Source organism: Hyalella azteca, unplaced genomic scaffold, assembly GCF_000764305.2.
Source record: "Hyalella azteca isolate HAZT.00-mixed unplaced genomic scaffold, Hazt_2.0.2 contig5267, whole genome shotgun sequence".
In the NCBI taxonomy this organism is placed as follows: Eukaryota; Metazoa; Arthropoda; class Malacostraca; order Amphipoda; family Hyalellidae; genus Hyalella; species Hyalella azteca.
In genome coordinates, this window is record NW_025935462.1 from 1 (window position 1) to 12,189 (window position 12,189).

The 12,189-nt window shown below is 39.7% G+C and overlaps 1 protein-coding gene across 1 annotated transcript; it reads left to right on the forward strand.

Annotated features, from left to right (window-relative positions):
• Positions 1–3,988: 3,988 nt before the first annotated feature.
• On the forward strand, positions 3,989–11,545 carry LOC108669436 (cytochrome P450 2L1). Its single transcript, XM_018156765.2, has 11 exons — positions 3,989–4,232; positions 4,519–4,618; positions 4,992–5,125; positions 5,649–5,870; positions 6,285–6,487; positions 7,644–7,761; positions 8,270–8,373; positions 9,480–9,556; positions 9,734–9,851; positions 10,143–10,287; positions 10,470–11,545. The coding sequence occupies exons 1-11, from the start codon at positions 4,151–4,153 to the stop codon at positions 10,652–10,654; spliced, it is 1,488 nt and encodes a 495-aa protein (XP_018012254.1). The 5' UTR covers positions 3,989–4,150; the 3' UTR covers positions 10,655–11,545.
• Positions 11,546–12,189: the final 644 nt, after the last annotated feature.

Genomic DNA, 12,189 nt, shown 5'->3' on the forward strand with positions numbered 1-12,189 from the left:
CGGTCGGTGGTCTCTCCCAACAGACCCAGCCTCCTCCATCGTCAACTCTATGTTACGCCTGAGGGACAGAGGGTATGCCTCAAGACGACGCTGGGAAAGTCTTCTGGGTTCCCTGAACTTCGCGGCTCAGCTCATCCCAGAATACCGCCACCACTACTTCCTGATCGTGAAACCCCAACTGCTAGGCCCAGCTCACAAGAGAGACCAGAGGCATCCGATCCCAAAGACTCTCCTCACCGGCTTAGAAACATGGATCAGCCTTGCACCACTCACCAAGACCGCTCCATTCCAGCGGGAGGCATCAGCCCTCACAATCTGGACGGACGCCTCACCAGAAGGTTGGGGCCTCCAGACAAGCAAGAACTTCAACCACGGTGCATTATGGGATCAAGAGGAGTCATTGCTCCACATCAATCGACTGGAAGTCCGGGCAGTAGTCAGATCACTGGAGTTTTTGGAGGTCTACGACATGACAATCCGACTCATGACGGACAACGAATGTGCGCGCTCGGTCATAAAAAAGATGGGAAGCAAGTCCACCGATCTCCAGCAGGAAGCCTCGGTGCTATTCCATTTGTGCAACAGCAGACGACTCCTACTAGACGCGCACGTTCGATCCGTGGCCTGGTGGTGCACGGCAGGTTTTATGCGAGGCCGGAGGAAGACAAGCCGAGTGGTTCACGGCTGATTGGTGGATGTCCGGAGAGATCCAAGGAGTTCGATTCAGGGCTTATTGGTGCACAAAATTGGTGGTGCACGGCTGCGCTCCCCTCATACCCGAGACGTACCATACACATCGTCGGCAACAACAAGACTAAACAAGCTTCCGTAATTCGGCCAAGGTCACGTCAAACTCTCTCTAATACAAAATGACAAATATACAACCTGTTCAATCCCTAACGACGTTTTAAAATAAAGTAAACATATTTTTTGTTACTTCCCACAGACTGCAAAGAAAAAACTGGATTGGTATGAAAAAATGAAATATTTATTTAAATTTTTATATATTTCCTTGTTCTTTCTGTTTGCACATAAATAATTTACCTATGATTTAATAAAATTATTTCACTAAATATAAACCAATAAATTATGTGAGATCGTATATTCGGTCTATAGAGTGAATTCAGTTTCTTATTAATTTTTATTTTCATAAACAATAAAACAAATCACTGGCGGATTGATATTAGTTATCAAATTATTTCAAAAATTGATTTTACTTGCGAGCATTTGCCAGATGACGTTGACCACAGCGCAGTTGAAGAAGACATCCATGACGGCAGGCTTGCCGACGCAGGTTTTATCCAAGTGATCCACCAGCATCTCGGCCTCTTGTTGAATGGAGCCCTCGAGCGCTGTTTTGCCCATACCGAGATCACGCAAGTGGCGCAACATGAATCGCCGGTTCTCGGCCCACACTGAACCATGGCTTCTGACTAAACCTGAAACAGGATTATAGATGAAAAAATGCTAAAAACTTTCAATACAACGTAATAGTGATTGAATAATTCAACTTCAAATAATCAATTTTTTACTTCATACAGATGTAAAGTAAAAAATTCCGTCTCATAACACAGTTATAATCCACAAAAAAATACTAAAAAAAACGAATCCACAAGTTCAAACAAACTGCGCTACAAGATTTCTCTCCGTCCATGCCTATTTGTACGTTATAACGACATAGTACGTGGACCAATGCAATACTGATTTGAGGCGATTGTGCACGAATATCCAGTGAAATGAAACTTCAAATGCATGTAAATATCATTATCCCGATTAAAAGCACAACCTTTCATTCATCCGCACACAATAAGCACGGATTTCACACCGTTGTCCTGAGTACTCCGCTCCCATACTTTGCCGCACTGTGACTACGAGACTTGATAGCTATACTTTGGGTTCCAGGCAAGCGATTTGACAAAATGAACAAATTGATGCTGTGGCACAGTGGCAAGATCGAAGAAAATATGTACGTTATGCAAGGTCGCAAGGTCTTATGTTTCTTATTGAGGTTTACCCTTGGCTGGCAAAATGTCTTCTATCTTTCATCCCGAAAAATATTTTCAGAGCTAAGATCCTCCCTATATAAGATCCTCCCTATATATTTACTGGTCATTTTATAGATTCTGTATTCATTTTCTGTCCTGGCTCGCCTGGAGCTCTACCTCTTCTCGACGGCCATCGTGCAGCGCTTTACAATAGAACCGCCGGCGGGGATCGCGCTTTCGACGGCGGAAACAGATCCATCGCAGTAGGCGTACAACACGCCGAAGTCTTATAAAGTAGTCTTGAAGAGAAGAATTAAGAACAGTCTTTACTTTGTTGTGTGAGAAGTTGATAATAGCACTTGCACCGGTGGTGGCCCAAGTGACAGGCCTAAAAGGGTAGTGAGAGAGGTGTTAGAGGGTAGCTTCGCCGAACCTTCGTGGCCGGGCAAAGGGAAGGATGTTCAATGATAGTCAATTTATTTTCAAGTTCACGTCCATGTCGAAGACATCAATCTATCTTTCTAGTTAGAGGCCGCAAAATATGGATTGAGCGTGCTGCTCTTCTAGACTGGAGACAGCAGCATGCATCTGTCCGGCTCTTGAATATTTATTTCTCTCTGGAGGGTGTAGTGTGTGAAGTGTTTGACGATGTTATATATTTTCGCTGCTTTTATCCGGGGTAGAGTAAGTGACCGGGTTTTTTAACACAGATATCAATTGCTGCTCCGCATACCATTCTGTTGTGGTTGCAGCGATACATTATTAGTTTACTACGCGTTATTGTGAGGAGCATCTGTGGTATACGATAGAATATTAGGTATACCTATAGGATAGAATAATGAAGTTCTTGTTTGTACGAGTTCTTATCAGATTAAATATCGGTTAACGCTTCTTTCGCTTATATTTTTCCCTAAAATCAGAAAACAAATGTGCATGTATGATTATTTATTATTTTCTTAGCTACAGTGTTATTGATATATCAAAACTTTAAGATAGAAACTGAATTCTTGTTATAACATCGTGTTGACAGATTCTATAAAAAAGTAGATGTTAAGGAAAGGAAGGAATTAATATCTATGTAAATTTTCATAACAAATCGTCTTTAGTGCTGTAGTGAAGGTGCGGGAAGATGCAGATAACGTTGTTAGTTACAAATGTAAGATAACACGAGATAAGGCTCCAAGGCCAGTCGGTAATAAAATCAAATTTGTTGGAATTTATCATCTGAGCATTGATCCTGATTTGCTTACATTAAATTAACCGCAATTATAATATTGCACCAATAAAAATCTTCTTCTATATTCTGTCGGGAGGCTATGGTTACAAAATGAATGTTTATTATTGTGTGATGCAAGCGTGGCAGGAAGGTTGGCGTCCCCTTTGTAGACTTTGGCCTTGACTTAATCCAACTGAACGCAAGTGCGCAACGCTTCAGCCGCAGTCGTCTATCGGCGTGCTGGGAAGGGGGAGTTAGAGGAAATGAAGATGCTGCCTGATACTTTTAATGAAAAATTGTAGTTTAAATCAAAGATTTTGAGTCCATGGTTCGAGTCAACGTTGAAATACTTCAAGGAAGTAACATCAGACGGATCTAAGTCAGCGTTATTTTTGCTCTTGGAATATGCATGTGGGCTCTCTACTGTTCTAAATCATTAACTCGACTTGTTGATCCTGAGCACGAGCGTTGTTTCCATTTACTGACGAGAGGAAGCTAAGGTCATCGTTGCTTTGTGTTGTAATTCCACATTAAAAAATCGGAGTCTAATTCCAAAATCGATACAAAGTCCATTTCATATATGAATAGGATAAACTTTTTTTCTGCTTCCTGATCGCTATAGCTTTCATTTCGAGCGATGAGCCATGCCAAAGATAAGCTTACTTGTCTATGTGATATTTAATACGTCTTCAAAATTTACCTAATCGATTCATGCTAAGCATTTTTTGAGATTGAAAGACGGATGAATGATTAAATTTATATTTCGAGCTTTTCCTAAATGTCTTGTGCACGCAAAAATTTCTTACGAAGTTATATCAGAGACCGTAAAATTATTTATCGTAACATGCCTAGCAGTGTTGACGCCTTTTTCTCCCATAGAATTAAGTAATACTGTAGTATTGGTAGTAACAGCAGATAAAAGCTGTAACGAACGTCCGCACGCAGCAACATGTTCCTGGAGATCATACTTCTTCTTGCCCTTCTGGCTCTCCTGACAATATTTTCAAGGAAGCCGACGCGGATGCCACCAGGTAAGTGAAATATCCTCACACTGTCACACCTATTAAAAAAATATTAATCCATTAGTAAATATTACAGTACCAACTAAGAGATTAGTGGCCGAATAAAGAATATAAAATTGATTGATTCAATTCGTAAATATCAATGTCCATAATTATCTGTCTGAACTTATGCAGTGTCTCCTCAATTTTTGTATGTTCATAGCATCCAATGTTAGTTCTGGTATTCGGTGATTCTTTCAGTTGTTATTTACGAAAGCAGAGCAATGGACGTAATACACACTTGATCATCTAACAGGAACGTTCGGCTGGCCGATTTTAGGAGAGTTGCCGCCACGTTCAATTCCCATCACCGAACATTTGAAGAACCTCAAGCAGAAGCGAGGGCCCATTTTCACGTGAGTTCTATATTTTGAAAACCCCTTAAAGAGGATGATGTTCAACAGCAATAAAAATTTCTTGGTAATGAAAAACAATAAAATTTAACTTTAATTTTCCTTTACTTATTTTTGCAACCACGTGCTCCCAATCCTCAAATAGCATGACGCATGTTCGAGATAGGAAGATATGCGCAGATCTTTAGAGTTTCAATAATGATCTTCACGACTCCAGATTCAGCGTCAATTCGTTAGTTTACTTATTGCTTTCAATGTCAGTGGATTATTATACATTTCAACGGGTAAAGCATTAAAGGCAGCACCAATGTCGGGAACTAACCATGAAGATGTGACTTCTCCATTGTAGCTGATGGTTATAAATTTCGCCGGTCAGAACAAAGTGGGGTTCGCACCGCATTGTGGTCGTCACCGACTACCACCTCATCAAGAAGGCGTTCAATCATCCCGACATCCAGGGACGTCCGGCATTCTTTTCATTTGCATTATTCAGCCACTTCAAAAATGCTGGTAAATTATTGTATTTAATCTAAAATAGAGTAGGTAGCTTTTCGGGTTCGTTACAGAACAAATTGAGTTGGAGCGATTTTATAGAGTATAGGTAAAGACAATATGTTCATGACAGATTTTGTTGATGTTTCGTATTGACGGAATTATGCTGCGAATAAATAAGTTAGAGTGAGCAGTATTTGATAATGAACACATGACACCTTGAACGATATTTGCAAACAAAAACGGGCCTATCGTTGTATTTCAAAGTTTCTGCTCCCATGAACACTAATGATCATTCTGAATACAATGGAGCCTAGAATCCATCGAATTATTTACATTCATGATAAATTCCTTCCAACCAAATTTGGCTCAAACTTTCTTTCCATCGAAAAAAAACCTGGTCTTTTTTTTTAATCAAATTTATAAATAAAGTTGTGAATTTGTATGTTCAGTTAATAAGATTTTATAAGCCGACCAGTTCATTGAGATTGTATGCTATTGTTGGTTTTTCAACTCTTACCGGTCAATGTTTATGTTTCAGGTTTAGTCAGCAGCCATGGTTCAGTGTGGTCCGAGAACCGGCGGTTCATGTTGCGCCACTTGCGTGATCTCGGTATGGGCAAAACAGCGCTCGAGGGCTCCATTCAACAAGAGGCCGAGATGCTGGTGGATCACTTGGATAAAACCTGCGTCGGCAAGCCTGCCGTCATGGATCACTCCATCAACTGTGCTGTGGTCAACGTCATCTGGCAAATGCTCGCGAGTAAAATCTATTTCTCAAACAATTAAATTGCACGTTCTTTCAACGACTAAAGTACTGTTTTCAAAATTTTCCACACATATAGAAATCGCAAGAAATTTTTCCAGGATTTGCTGAAGTTATTGTCATATGGACTTTTAAAGTACTGACTTAACTCTTGCGAGAGAATAAATATTTTATGCAGGAACGGTTTGAATGAAAACAAGTGACAATTTTCCTAAAAAGAAAACCATGTTATTTCTACCGATTTTCAAATATTATTTTACTTAAACGCATTTTTAATGAACATCTTTATGTTACTCTTTGGCATAGACATACATAACAATGATGACGTCATACAGTAACTTGTGTGACAGTTCTAAACTATTAGTAATGGGTTGTGCCTCCCTAAGTAAATATATATACGTTCGGTCCCAGGCAAGAGATACGACATCGAGGATAAGATGATGCAGCGTTACAGTACTCTGATTGAAGAAGATATGAACATCATACAAGGAGTCTTATTTATCCTCGACGTTTTCCCTTGGCTGGCTAAGGCGCTCCCCTCGTTTATAATGAATAAAGTTTTCAAAGTTGATGTCCTCTGCAGAAATCGAGATGAGGCCTACTCAATGTTCAAGGTGAGTGTTACTCATGCTTCACGTGTCCTGTCATTACTCATTGCTCTTTGTTATTAGTGTTCGTATAGAACGTTGTCGAGAAATTTTTGCAAGGTGCCTTTAAAGATCTTGACAGAGTTAGTTAACCACGATACCAGACCCATGAAGACAAAACTGGTATTTGAGGAAAAGGAAATCAAATAAAGATATTATATTACTCGGCAGTCTAAATTTAGAGTGTAAAATATGTACAAGGTACTGGCTTTCAGCGCATAACTCTCATAATAATGGTGCATAACTCTTATAACAATAGCGCAATACTCTCATAACAATAGCGCAATACTCTCATAACAATAGCGCAATACTCTCATTATAATAGCGCATATCTCTCAACAATAGCGCATAACTCTCGAAACAATAGTGCATAACTCTCATAACAATGGAGCATAACTCTCAAAACAATAGTGCATAACTCTCATAACAATGGAGCATAACTCTCAAAACAATAGTGCATAACTCTCATAACAATGGAGCATAACTCTCAAAACAATAGTGCATAACTCTCATAACAATAGTGCATAACAATGGAGCATAACTCTCAAAACAATAGTGCATAACTCTCATAACAATGGAGCATAACTCTCAAAACAATAGTGCATAACTCTCATAACAATAGTGCATAACTCTCATAATAGTGAGTGCACAACTCTCAAAACAATAGTGCATAACTTTCATCACGAAGCAAAAATTTCGATGATATTAATATTATTATTTGGCATTATTATTATATTTTTTATTCTAGATTTTTTTATTTTCTCTCCTCGGTAATGCATCGGTCAGTGGCTTCAGTGCCAAACGTATTGTGTAACGTAACGACAAGATTTTAGTCTAATGAGTGTGACCGGTATCGTGCATCGTCGGTAAAAGCGCGATAAAATCTCGTCTACTTCACGATCTTTACTGTCAGTGACGGTAACAAAAATTTACAACCAACATTTTACTGTTTGATGATTATTTGAAAATATATGTTATCTTGACGCAACCTGCAATTTGGGGTGATAATTTTCTTCTCAATCATATATCTTTCGATGACAAGGTGCGATCATACTATTACGAAGTTCTCTCATTTACATAAATTTACGTATGCTCGTCGTAAATGATTTTCTCTCGCTCCCAGCAAGTTATTGACGATCACATGGCGACCCTTGACCCCAACAACCCTCGTGACGTCATCGACCAGCTGCTGCTGGAGCGCGCCCACAGAGACGCCCCGGACTACCTCACTCCTGAAGACGGTAGCGAGTGTAATTTTTATCTACTTAAAGCTGTAATAATAATAACATTTTACAAAATCATTAAATATTAAATGAGATGATTATATCATTTACAATGTATGGAGACCGAGCAATAGGATTATAAGCGTTTTGTAGGCATAAACTTGTCAATAAGCTATTAGTCTTAGTTCTTCTATCCTGAATAAAGGTGATATAATCAATGATATAGTTCTATCAAGGAAAAGAAAATAGTACGTTGATCTGACTGCGTCACTTAAACCCTTTGTGTTCAGGTATATTTGGCGTTATCAATGCTATTCGTACATAAAGGCTTGCGACCGAGAGGCCTGCAGTGTTAAATGCTACGTGAACATATATGAGCGGATTGTAGAAGTCTCGAAAATTAATTAGGGAAAATATTCTTTCGCGAACTCCAGCATTTCATTAACTACAGTGATGTTTCATCTATGCAGAAATTGTATTGTTGGCTAACAATTGATAAATTATTTCTGTGTCGTTCTACGTGCAGAAATTGACGTACTGTCCATAATTGGTGACAGTTTTGCTGCTGGCTCTGAGACCACCTCATCTACTCTGCGTTGGATGATACTTTACATGGCCATCAATCCTGAGGTAAGCATTTCTGATATTAAAGTTTAACGCAGCAGTTGAGAACCTGCCTCATCACCATAGATTTTACGACCTGCTGGTTTAAAGCGAGCATATCTTGAGTTACAGATTCCCACTGTTGTTATGTGGCGATTCCTCACATCATCCATTATTGAATAGGAACAGGTGAAATAAATTATATGTATAAATGGTATATTGGAGGTACGTAGAAAAATGGATGCACACATCTAACAACCTCCCCGGTCGACCTGATCGTAGCTCTTCTCGATGCACGGTTACGCAGGATTAGTTCTTCAAAATCAGACTTCAATCTGGGATTCGTTTCTGCCTCAAGTAGAATATAAACTCCAGCTCCACAAACCCTGCACATTGAATAAAGAATATTTCAAGAGAGACTACTTGCTTCGGCACATTTGCAATGGAAATCGTAGTATAGTAAATTTATCCCTTATGACGCCAAATTAATGTCAGTTGTTACAAATTTTCCCACTTAATATTATATAGGGGACTATATTAACGACGTGACTTACCCTTTAAAGCAGCGCTAATCAACGAAACCAAATTACGATGAGGCAAACTCTAGCCACTTAACTATGCCATTAAATGGGTTGCTAACCATATGACAACTGGGTTTCGACTGGCCCATGTCACAGTCGGTCCTTACTGTACTCGACTTCCTTTCAATACCGTCTAAAATTTGGTTCACAACCTTACATCCGGTATCCTTGATAGGACAGCAACGTGAGGATGCGTCATTTCGTCTAGAGCGACCGATCTTCTGGTCACTTATTCTTGTATGAAAAAATTCTACTCAATGCCATTACGGCTTCATGGATTCCTATAGCTTCGGAGTTCTCTCTTTCCCATCTTACGTTATTGGTGAATTTAGCTATAATAACAACATATTGACAATTTTCGAAATTGAAAGATTTTTATAGCCCCGGTATAGGATGATTTTGTGAATGTCAAAAATCATAAATTAGCATAAAAGCCTATTTGGCACGCTGGAACTGAGGCGTGTGGGGAATGAAATAAACGAAGTTGCTGAGTTCTTAGCTGCTTATAAAATTTTTGATGCATGTTCATTATTGTTTTTTTATTTTTCTCAGATCCAAGCGAAAGTTCACAAACGTTTGGACGAGGTTGTTCCTAATGATCGTCTGCCATCACTCAACGACAGAAATCAGTCAGTATACAGTTCGATTATGATTAGTATCGATAAATGATTCATCGTTTGGTCAGCTCCGTGAAACATTACTTCCAACTTTCATAGTAGTAATGAACACCATGTTGAAATCATGATATTACGTTAGAGGTTAGACTGATGACGTGGCAGTTTGGAGCAACCGAAACTTTCCGGCAGACTGCAGTACGTTGACGCCATGTTGCTGGAGGTCATGAGGCTGAGCTCACTCGTGCCCATCGGCCTGCTGCATACGGCCACCGCTGACGTCACCTTCGAGGGATTCGAAATACCAAAAGTAAACCTAATATAATACTTTATTTCGACTGGTTTCTGTAATGATACATGAATACTAGCAAAATTTGGAGAAAATACAGAATTACCACTGATGGAACAAACTTGATGCTCGACACCTGCACCATTTGTTTTTGTCGAAGTTGTACACTCAAGCTCGTGGTTCTACGCACCATCTTCTTCAAGCTTCCGTTTATGAAGCCTCCAAGGGTTTAAAACGGTCCGATTACCATTTACATAACTACTATAAAGGAAGTTCGATTCTGGCGTATTATTTTATTAATTCTTTTCCCAGGGCACGTCGTTTATGGCCTGTTCCGAAATGTGTCATCGCAATCCGGCTTATTGGAAGCATCCTGACAAGTTCTATCCGGAACACTTTCTCGACGACGAAGGGAAACTCGATGGGAAAAAAGAAGGCTTCCTACCTTTCTTAATCGGTAGCTGATATGCAGGAAACTACTTGTGGTAGCTCCTTATGTCGAATCTTGAAACATCTAGTTACTGTTTAGTGTTTACCGTTAATGATAACCTGAATTCAAGTGCATCGAAAAATATTTACGAGCAGGCTCTGCCAAATTCTATCATAAAATGCACTGACGCGAGCGTTTGTTTGTCTCAGGGCGTCGCCAGTGTCTCGGGGAGTCTCTGGCTCGCATGGAGCTCTACCTCTTCTCGACGGCCATCTTGCAGCGCTTCACTATAGAGCCGCCGGAGGGCGTCACACTCTCGACGGAAACTAATCCGTCTCAAATGATAACTAACGTACCCCTGCCTTATAAAGTCGTTTTGAAAAGAAGAATTTAACGTTGACTTGTGGCCTGACGCTGTCGACTTGACCGAACGAACCGAAACGGTCAGTTCACGAGTTGCTGGACTGACTAAAGCATTCCTCCGTCATATTGGTTCGATGTAACTACATTCAGATTTATTCTTGCAAATCAAGTAACTCAATATGTTCAATTAATTTGTGTAAATATCTAAAAAGCAGAATGACCCAGTGGTTACAGTTCACGGATCTTGTTAATAATAAGCACCCCATTATAAACCTTTGGAGAATAACTTACTCTTGTTGCTCAACCTTATAAAGAATACGCACCTCAGTAATGTTCTTGTTAAGAATACGCACTCCAGTAACGTCTGAGGTGCTTATTCTTAACAAGATCCCAGTTCACGGTACCAAGATTTGATCATTGATTTGCGGGTCCCAAACCCCGCATAATGTAACAGTTCTGGGATTTCTAGAATCGGCGACAGTCCAGATATAGCCCATCCAACGCTGACCCCACATCCGACTAGAACATAAATTTAAGAAAAACCAAAAACAAAATTTATTGTTAAGTGAAAGTTTGCGGCTATGGTTAGTTATTGCACTGATGAATTTACCATTTACGAACGCTCCAGCTTCACATCTTGGTATTCCAGGCACCACTAAATCGGCACCCATGTCCGAGATATTTCATCACGATTATATTGATCTTAAGTGATGGAGTGAGCCGTTTCTAAAGGACGTAAATGCTTGCACTATAAAAGGGCAGGAACTTTAGTACTGCATGTAGTACTATCAGTAATACGTGTACCAGTTTGGAGCATGTACACAAGCAAAGATGTGTATATCTTACTCTATGTACATGTCATTCTTGTAATGACTAATGTTACCTGTATAACCCATTCTTGTGGTAAGAAAATTGGAAAAGACAGCGTCGTATTCTCATCCTTCTCAATATTCAACGATGCCTATCCTCACGTGAATACTTTCAATTAAATTTATACATAGCAGAGTGACACTAATCGACCCTCCGACTTCAATTGAGTTGAAACCATGATGCTTTTTAAATTCATTTAGCTGAAACAGATAAGCGTTGCGATTGCAAAAAAAATTTTCGTTTGAGGAACGAAAACAATCTAATTAGAGCTCGGAGTTTTAGGCTGTTTGCTTTGAACATTTTAAAGCTCTATTTGATCTTTAGATTGTTTCTTCCTCGAATTTAATCGTAGCGATAAAGAAAAAGGAAGAAAGCGGCCTTTGGCAGCTTTGCTACCGTTGACCTTGAGTGGTGCAGAGCCAGCTGGGGTAGTCTGCCTGCCTTCAATCGTAGCACTGTCCGTGTAAAGAAGTTTGGGGAGGAGGTGGTCTCAGCACAGCCTAAAACTCCGAGCTCTAATTAGATTGTTTTCGTTCCTCAAACGAAAATAATTAGAGCAAACTCCGTTTTAGGCTGTTTGCTTTTCTACCAAAGTCGCCCTTTAGGGTCTGGGGGAGGAAACTTTCAGACTCCCATGAGAGGTAAAAGAAGCAATCGAGATATTTAAACCAAGGTTTACTTAATTAGTGGGGCAAT